The following is a 9789-nucleotide window of genomic DNA, read 5'->3' as shown; positions in this document are numbered from 1 at the left end:
TAGTAGTTTCGTACTCTCAAACATATGCATGCATGTTTGGAGTCGAATTACATTAGATATTATATGGTGAGAAAGCAAGCTCTCTTGTTTAGGAACAGGAAGCACCGGGAACCTGCTAGGAACAAAACTAGAAGTGTGTTCTTTGATTGTGCCGCCGGATCCAACAGTTGCGTTAGATGCCTCTTCCTCGTCCTTATCATACTGTGGCGCCTACGAGTAGCAAGCAAGTTGCCCACGATATCCCGACGCCGTATCGAACTCAGCAAGCTCTGAAATATTATGTGTATGTCACTTCACTCGAGCACATTGTCACCGAAAAAGATGTTTTTGTAACTTGTTCAAATTTTAAAGGAGAAAACAATTAGAAAAGATATCACTTCCATTTGTAACTAGTTAAAAGTAGAGTCCGTCGTGATGGTCCATGCACTATGATTATGAAGTGTATTCCCGGCAGTAATAGCTTGGCGGTTCCACCTGGTTGCAGGTGGTGGGTGGATGCACACGTTGCGGTGGTTCGGTTGTTTCCCACCTGATACCTGCAGAAACTAAGGGGAAGTATGTTTACAGGACAAGGGTAAGCATAAGTGTTAGGTGAGGAGAAAGTTTCCAGCACCTTGTTCTAAGCATAAGTGTTAGGTGAGGAGAAAGTTTCCATCACCTTGTTCTCTCATAGAGCGTGTGTTTCTCTTGCCCATGGTCAACAACTCGTCCTTATATAACTTCGTTAATTATGTTTAAACATTTGTGAGTTTATTACTTTGGTGCAGAATGGGCTTATGAGTTAATTGATCTATCCATAAACACTAAAAGATGCGCTTACAAATGAACTAAACAGCAAACTTGCAAGACACCTTTCACTTGCAAAAGCTCATTGTACTTGCAATAAGTATCGGTAGGCTAGCATGATCAGCCAATGACTGGTAGCATAGCAGGATAGTATACAGCATTATTCCATCATTTTAAGTCTCAAAGCATTGGCCTTCGCATTCAGTAAAAATGAGCCAGGTACGAAGACCTACCTGGAGCTGTGTTACACAGTATGAAACAACTCACAAGAAAAACCCTTTTTTTACATGTCTCAGATAACTTCAGCTCTCTCCAGAAAACAACATGCAAACTAGCAATGTCACAAACCTCACATTCTCTATGGTTTCTGTGCCCCTAGCAATTTCGACATCCGGCGGTACTGGCCGCCAATTAGGCCATGCTCTCCCTTGGCATGCCTCGAGCAGTCAGACTCAAATTCCTCACAGGAAGTTCCTCTGCACAGCTCCGGATGAGAAACGGGACGACAACCCTTGTGCCGTGTTCTCTGGATCCAAAGCGACATTTTGCCGCCCGGCAGTTAAATCTTTCTCACGATCCCACGGCTTCCATGGGTGGTTCTCCTCCCATTCTTCCTTCCCTCGCTGTTGCTTCTGCTTCTTTTTCTCCTTTTTGCTTTCTCGATGCTTCTGCACGAGAGATACTGACCGCTTGGAGGAGTTGTATTTATCCACAAGAGAAGCATCTGAGCTTTTGCCCTTCTCTTCATGTCCATCTGCAATTGCCTTTGCTTTGTTGTAGGCTTCTAAGTAGCTGCAACAAACAGCATTAACACTATCAGCAGCAGTACATCGTTATTTTTATGTATTAGCATGTCAAGTAATGACAAATAAAAATGTCGCCAAAAACTACTGGTTTTTGTAAGAAAGCCACTCTGTACCAGTACTCTGGTCATACTTGCTGGTACAGAACATACTGCTTGATAGTGTAACAAAGAGGAAAAACAACAAAGGCAGAATCATACTTTTGTTGTGCTTTCTGGGCTCTATCAAGAGGACTATCTGTCCATGCACTTGTGTCACCACGTCCTTCTTTGCCATTCATGCTAAAGGCCGTAGTTGAATGCATTGGTACTCCTGCCTGTGAAACAAGGTATTATTAGATACAAACATGTAATGCGAGTACCTTTTTCCTATTTAGAGCGTAGGTAAACAATGAATTAAGGAGATATATTATAATCATTTACTTTTCTTTCAGGTGGCAATGTAGTCATCCATTCATCGCGTGTAGGTGGTGCCTCTGGCTGTTTCGGAACTGCCAAAAGTTCTTCATCGCCCTCAAGAGATATACCTAAGAACAAATAGCTATTAAGATACCGAAAGTGCTACTCTGCTCCCGAGCACAAACGCAACCAACGTGAAAGGTAAAATCCGTAGGAAAAAAAATAGTAAAACAAATTCAAAAAATCTGAATATTTTTTTGGCAACAAACGTTGCTTAGTGTTCTGCCTGCGTGCAAATCTTCGTGAAGGAATGCCATTCATGGTGGTCTGGGCACTCAACCATGCTAGTCGTCAAGAAATTCAGATTTCTTTTTGTTTTTTACTATGTTTTCGGATTTTACAGTTCATCAGGGTGCGTAGATGCTCAGGGGCAAAAAATCCATGTCCACACGATACCATATTGATATCATGTTCTATTCTTCAATTTTTACAATTATCTGCTATCCCCAAATTACATTAAATGTAATTACTACAAATAAATGCTGAAAAAATACAAACGCACCTGAAATAGAATATCTATCTATAATAGGAAGGTTTAAGCACAAAAACCAAATAATTATGATAAGGACCACATGGTCAATCAAACCCAGCTTTAAAAATCAATTTTGCTCTCTACACCACCACAATAACAAAGAGCAGTTCTCTGTCATTCATGCCCAGAATACGATTCCAAAGCTAGAACAGCATATAAGGATTTTTCTCTAAAATATGCATCGACTGAAAACAAAATAGTTATTGTGCTTGCTGCAACGCCCATCATTTTTCCTACATTAGCATATTTATGAGTTTTAACATTGTTGCTATTCATAGTACCTTGTAATCGTCTCCATTCTGCAGCCTCACGCATTGCTTTAAGCTCAACCTACAAAAATACCGAAAAGGGGTAAACATCAGGATTCATTCGACTGAGAGTAGTATTGTCTGTCGTGCTAACCACTACAAAGGTGACCTTGACAAATCAATATGTAGCGTAAGTTACCTCGAATTGTTCCATCTCTTCTTTCTTTTGTATCTTCTCATCTATTGCGCCTCTCTGCGGTCAATAACAGGTAGTCAGCACAAAATATCAGTTGAGAAGGAAAAAAGAAAGCTGAATAGTACTTCAGATCATTAGCAAGCCAAAATCAAGAAAAGGTCATAAGTCCTTCCACAATATTAAATCTGTGTTGTAGCTAAATAGTCAATTTGTAGGTGGAGTGATGCCCTATCCAAGAATATAATGCAATTTGAGCATGCCACATCATACAACAATATTTTCTCCTTGGCAAATATATAATATTTTCTGTTGTTTAAAATCAGAAACTCATTCCAGCTACTATTTTATCCCAACCCATCGAAACACTTAATTTATTATTTTTCATAAAGCAAATGGATAGCTATTTAAAATAATTGGGACATTTCGCAAATCATATGATATTCAAGACATGTACACGGACGTACCTTTTGAGGGTCTTGTAAGTCTTTAAAAGCATTGTTCAATTTCACAAAAGCCTCCTGTGCTGAAGGATGAGGGCACTTGTCCGGATGCACTAAAAGAGATAGCTTCCAATACCTATAATACAAGATAAGAATGATTGATCAGGCTGACAAATAACAAGGTAACACAAACAGAGTAGATCAATCAATCTGCTTGCTCAATACAGAAGACAGGATGAATACTTCAGGGTAACTGATTCTTAATATGAAAGATCATCAATTAGCAGCTCAACTTCAGGCATTTTAAACAGGGGGTCACAGACTTCAGTGAAGTATAAGATGCACAGTAACTTCAGGGCAAAGTATCAAACATCTTGACAGATAATAACCGTGAAGGAAGACACCATTCAAATTATGAAACTTGGATATTCATGCATTCTGCCAGAAGTTTATTTTGCAAGACATCATAGAAGTTTTGTTTCAAAAGTAAACGATCTAAGCATGTACTAGGTTGGATTCTGTCTGCTGTTTGCCTACTCCCAAAACAAAGGGCAAGTTATTAAACTTAAGACCCCAACAGATCTCCATAGGATTGTAACAATATACCATGGACAATTATCCTTAAGATATATTGAATGTGAGTAGTAAATTATTGGGAATTGGACCTCCATAGACGTTTTCATTTGTTTTGTTCGGCACGTTCTTAACTCTATGATGACATGGGCTCATTTCATGACAGAGATGAATCAGATATGTAGAAAAGTTACAAGACAGTAGAACGTCAAACTTATTATATTTGCCATCATGAAATACCATAATAGATTAATATCCTACACATTTTCATTATTCTCGACAGAAGGTGAGGTCTGCGTCATTTACAACTATTGTGAAAAACCTTAATCAACAACGTAATTTTGTAATGACTATCTACATACAGGTATATCACATATTAATGTGTATAATAAACATGGAATGTACACAAATAACCACCTTTTCTTGATGTTATCAGGCGACATCTTCCAATTTATGCCCAGAACATCATAGAGTGCATCTGCATCAGCACCCAATATTCGAGTAACCTACACCCAATTCCATGAAAATTAATAACAAAAGTTAAGGGTGCATGGCAAATGAAGACAGGTATGTTATAGGAAACAGCCTCAAGTATATGACCCCAAAAAAATCATTTACAATCCACTAAAATTTATCCAAAGCCAGCCAAACATGCAGAATCCTAGGTATAATATACAAGCCTATGATTAGGTCTCCAAACAACTACACTAGAACAGAAAAACTGGGATGCCGATAACAATTAAAGACATGTTCCTGAATATTTTTGTCAGTGTCACAGACAAATAACCTCACATAATGTTCACAGACAAATAGATTGTATGAATGCTGCCAGTAGCAAACTAAATAAACAAAAGGCATAGCAAACAATTGGTAAGAGTGTAAGACTACCCAAGGTGCTGCGGTAAGACGTAATAAAGACATAGCAAGAACTAGCCTAGCAGGTATAATGATGGTGCACATATTTCTGACAGAATGGCCATATAGCAAATTTATGATGTCTGCTACAAGGCTAAGGGTCTGGCATGATGAGAGGACCTAAGACAATTGTGTAAGCTGAACGCAAATAATCAACTATATGAATCAGGAAACATTGTAGGCCTCACAATAACTGGAGAATGCTGCATTGACAGGGAGGGACTTCAAAGTAGAAAGGTACATTTTGTACTGAAAACATTGGATGAGATTTTGTGAAAATGGAAATGTCGCTGAAAGTGTACCTCTTCAAATCGCTCAGCTTCATTTGCAGATGCAGCTTCAGCGACCATGGCTGGTGGTGGAGGACCTATAAGAAAACCATCATCAGCTTCCAATTCAGCATCCCTGTAGATAGATAAAATATAGTTACTCTTTAAGAAAATAAAACCGTGCTGAATGATTACTCACTGCACGATGCAACTCTTCAGGTCCTGCGTGGTCAACTCTTGACTGAGTAACAAATCACAAGGTCATGAAACAAAATCTTACCGGCACCTAAGAGCCTCTGTCATTTCAGCTGCTGCAGCTAGTAATTCACGTGATGGCATTGCAGGACCAATTACCCTGCATGCAACAAAACCATGTTGGACAATAACTGAGTAATGATTAATTAGCATCTTAATGCGTTGAAAATAACACATGACTGGAAAATAAGTAATTCAAAAGAGCGATCTACTCCATTAAGCACTCAGTAAATGCCTAATCTAGAAATCAGGAATTCCAACATTCCAACATGTTTTGTGCAAGAAGACAAACGGCAAGAATTAAGAAACAACAAGAAAGAGGATCCTGAATTCCTGATATGCTGAAAACAAGGCACATGGCTAATTATCATAGAGAACAGACACCAATAACCAGTATACGGAAGTACACATGCACATCAGCGCATTATAAAACAAACCCCACTGCCCTTTGCTAGTGCCACTAGGGTACAAACGATAACCTGACTTTAAATTACAGACAATTTACCCAGCCTAGTTCAGGATAGACCAAACCGGCAAATTTATCAAGTCTAGCCAAAAGAACAAATACTTTCTAGCAGAGTAATCGTGACAAAAGAAGTCAGCTATAACCAAGAACAATATTTTGGCCTGTTTGGTTTGCGATTAAGGTTGCCTAAGATTGCCACACCTAATGTTAGGCAAGTTTGACCAACTTAGGTGGGTGTTTCATGTTTGGCTCAAGCCACATCTTAGGCAAGTTGCTTTTTGCCACACTACGGTCACACATCACATACACTCAAAAAATGTGGCAAAATTGCCTTAGGCTTGCCAACTTGTGGCTCTAATTTTATTAAACTAACCTTAGGCAAGTTTGGCAAAAATGTGGCGAAGTGTGCCATTGCTAGGCCTACAACCAAACCCCTAATTGAGCAATTCTGGCACAAAGGCACTACCTCTTTATAGGGGTGTCCTCTTCCCGATCAACTTTTCCTCCATCTTCAGGAGGAATGTCATCCTTATTTTGTACGTCAAAGTTAGGCGACGGTACTTGTTGTCTATTTCGTGATGCCACAGTTTCATTTGGATCATTTCCAAGTTTGGCGCTTCCTTCTAATACTGGTCCAACAACATCAAGGGTAGGAACACCTTTTGGTGCCAGCAAGTAAGCTCCATTTGCACTTTCTTTCAATTTCAGGGATCTGAAAAGTTTCTTCAACCGCTTTACCAATGGCTTGTCAGAAATACCAGAAATATCAATGCCTTCACCACTATCTATCATTTGGAGAAGCTGCAAGACAACAAAAGTCACAAGTGATTTATTGTTCCATGGGGAAAGGACAGCCAATAGGATGAAAAAGAAAAACTAAAGGGAAGTAAGACAAAAATATATATCCCTCCCTCCCTCTCTCTCCCTTTCCTCGTACTCTCCTCTCTCCTACCCAGTGCAACTGGTAACGACAGCAGCGAGCAGCAAAGGCAACAGCCGAGTAAAATCCAAAAGTCCAAATTTATAGAAGAGAAGTGGACATGAACAACAGAAATTGTGTGTGTAGTATTGTGAGCTCATACCCATTGGAAATGCTTTCCATTGTTAATTTTTGCTGTGAAATTGTGACTGTACAAGTGCCTACTAGCTGGTTTAACTAGTGGTTGACTTTGGCAACTAGTCAACTGACTAGTTATCAACCAGTCCATGAGTCACCCAAACTGGTTGGGTAGTGACTTGACTTAAAACTTTGACTGAGTGCGGCGCACGAGTAAAATCAAGAACCAAGTTTGACACCTTGCTAAAATATAGGCATGTCATTCAAATGATGCACATTGCATATACGAATTGTTTAACACTGTAATATCCTGAAATATATTATCTTTTACAAATTTAACACACTGCAATATTTCGCCTCTAAACATCACCATAATTAGAACATAACAACAATTTACCCACTTCAACTGTAATGGCTAGAGTTTTCATGTCAGATAGGCAACTGTGTCGTCCAAACAAACTGAATTAAACTTCTCTCGCAGTGCAATTGTGCAGATCCAGAGTCAGGCAACATATAACAGCGAAAATTCTTGTCGGAGAAGTTGAATCGAATTACAGAAGGCCTTACCTGACGAAGCTCGCTGGTGATGGCAGGGAACTCACTGAGAATGCCACGGACGATTTCCTGCGCCTCCTCCATCCAACCTGAATCATCTGAGCCCGACCCCGACAGGTCGCTGGCATCGCTGCCGTGACGGGCACGCTCATCCCGGCGCCTCCGCCGGTGACGACGCCTATCGTCGTCACGGGAACTGCGTGAGCGGCCGCTGCTCTTGCGGTGATGGCGGCGGCGACGAGACGAGGACGACTTCTCGGGCTTGCTGCCGCTGCGACTCCGGGGCCCAGGGCTGCGGCTCGGAGAGGAGGAGGCCGAGGAAGGGGAAGAATCGGAGTCCGAGGAGGGCGTGGCGTGGCGCGATCTCTTGCTGCTGCGGCCGCGTCGTCGGCGCTTCGCTTCCTTCTCCCCGTCGCCCCTTCCCATCTTTGAGCTTCTGCCCTGGGACAAGGAGCGATGGTGGGAGAAGCAGGGAAGCGGCGCAGCCTGCGTGCTCCGGCCGTCGGGGATGGCGGGCGGATAAGTGGGGCGCGGCGGAGGAGGACGGAGACGGAGGTCGATTCGCGGTGGAGGAGGTTGTTGGCGACGGCGGCGGGGGGAGGGTTGCCCGTGGCGGTAGGGTTGGGGGCTGTGGAGGGGGGGCGGAGACGACGGGTCGGACGGGCACGGAGTCTGTAGGGTTGCGGTGGCAGGAGGCAGTAATTTCCCTCAACGCGATTCCCAGTCTCTGGACTCTGGAGGAGCTCGTCTTTCCCAACGTCTCACACACACTCCTTAATAAAATAAAATAAGAGAATGACGGCCCTAGAAGAATTACCGAGCAATGTGGTTAGAGCAACTTCAATGGAACGATCTATTTCGTTTGTAGTCGTCTGTTTGGATTCACGCAGATAAAAATGATAGTCCAACACGCAGATACATTGGTAAAATGCGTCCGTACCGATCCATTTTCGGCTCAAATTTAGGACTGAGATGGGTCGGCGCGGACGTGTGAGCCCTCTCAGTTTCCGCATGTGGTCGGCCTGACCCACTTGTCACACAGTCACACGGCCACCTCTGTCTGCTTTTGTTTAATTCGCTGCCCCTCCGTTCCACATTTCTTCCATTATTATATTGTCATAGTGATGTTGCTCACTTGCTTTCTGTTGGATGCATGTGTTGACCCATTTTAAAAGACGGACATGGACAAGCCTGCGGGGAACCTAAACGGACGAAAAGCGCACAAAATCATCGTCCGTCTAGATCTGTCCGTTGAAGTTGCTCTTATAATCGAACAACCGGACCAGCAGCCTAATTGGCGCACTCCTGTTTCTCAAAAAACACATGCACACTCTTTAAAATTTTCAAACTGCAAGTTTCAGCAGCTTTTTTCTCGCAGATCCATGAGGCATACGTAAAAGAAAAGTTAAATGTTCGGGGCAGCCTCGTATCGAAAGTTTTTTGTACCACGGTATAATCGTAGATGCTTATAGATGTGTTTGGTAGTTGTTTCTATCCTAGCATAATTGTTTTCATTTGAGCAATGCTTAGTCTATACATGCTTAGTACATGCAACTGTGGTTGTTTGATAGCAGTGTATGTATTGACGCATGTTAATCTAGGACTGTGTTTGATAGGCTGCATCAGACGAGAGAAAAAAAACATTCGGCATGCCCACGCGCGATTCCGTCTAGATTCACCCGCCGCTCCTGGCCGCCGCGGTGTCGTCTCCCGCGACCAGTGGCCTCCGCGTCGAGCCCCGACGAGCCTCCGCGCGCATTGCTTTATCTAGCCCCGAGCGGAGAGCTTCCCACTCTACATCCCTCCTACGCCCCGTCGGCGAGCGCCCCCCCCCTCGCCGCTGGCCTCGCACCCCTCCCCAGTTGCAAGGTCGCGGAGGAGAGAGAGGAGGGCGAGGCGGGGCAGCTGAAGGTGCGGGGACAGTTGAAGGTGAGGGGAGAGAGAGGGGGCGAGGCGGGGCAGATGAAGGTGCGGGGGCAGTTGAAGGTGAGGGGAGAGAGAGGGGGCGAGGCGGGATCCGAATTGGCCGGGAGAGGTGGTGATCTCCATAGAGATCGGATCCATGGGCTCTTCCGCCGTCCAGCACGACTCCGTCTCCACGGGACGACGAGCTGGGCCTGACGGCGAGAAGGAGGAAGGGGGTTGTGGGGATGTGGATCAGGCGGCCATCGTTATGGTTCGTGGGGGAAAGGAGGGGTGGAGGGGGCGGCTAGGTCACGGGGAGGGGAGGTCGAGC

At 43.5% G+C, this 9789-nt stretch overlaps 1 protein-coding gene across 1 annotated transcript; it reads right to left on the bottom strand.

Moving 5' to 3' along the window:
- Positions 1 to 957: 957 nt before the first annotated feature.
- On the bottom strand, positions 958 to 8270 carry LOC123428051. The gene is made up of 11 exons (XM_045112214.1): positions 7566 to 8270; positions 6408 to 6742; positions 5501 to 5575; positions 5254 to 5356; positions 4454 to 4542; positions 3488 to 3599; positions 3027 to 3080; positions 2861 to 2909; positions 2012 to 2115; positions 1790 to 1905; positions 958 to 1578 (listed from the first exon to the last, which is right to left on the bottom strand). Exons 1-11 carry the CDS (start codon positions 7977 to 7979, stop codon positions 1248 to 1250), a joined length of 1782 nt encoding a protein of 593 aa, XP_044968149.1. The 5' UTR covers positions 7980 to 8270; the 3' UTR covers positions 958 to 1247.
- Between the last annotated feature and the right edge of the window lie 1519 nt (positions 8271 to 9789).

This window comes from Hordeum vulgare, chromosome 2H, assembly GCF_904849725.1.
Source record: "Hordeum vulgare subsp. vulgare chromosome 2H, MorexV3_pseudomolecules_assembly, whole genome shotgun sequence".
Taxonomy (NCBI): domain Eukaryota; kingdom Viridiplantae; phylum Streptophyta; class Magnoliopsida; order Poales; family Poaceae; genus Hordeum; species Hordeum vulgare.
Note: the sequence above shows the minus strand (reverse complement) of the source record. Positions and strands in the feature narration are given on the sequence as shown.

Coding starts and splice junctions, on each gene's coding strand:
- LOC123428051 (XM_045112214.1), bottom strand. CDS start 7,979: ATGGGAAGGGGCGACGGGGAGAAGGAAGCGAAGCGCCGACGACGCGGC. Junction 5,357..5,500: donor ACAGAGGCTCTTAGGTGCCG/GTAAGATTTTGT, acceptor ATCTATCTACAG/GGATGCTGAATTGGAAGCTG. Junction 2,116..2,860: donor AGAATGGAGACGATTACAAG/GTACTATGAATA, acceptor ATTTGTTCTTAG/GTATATCTCTTGAGGGCGAT.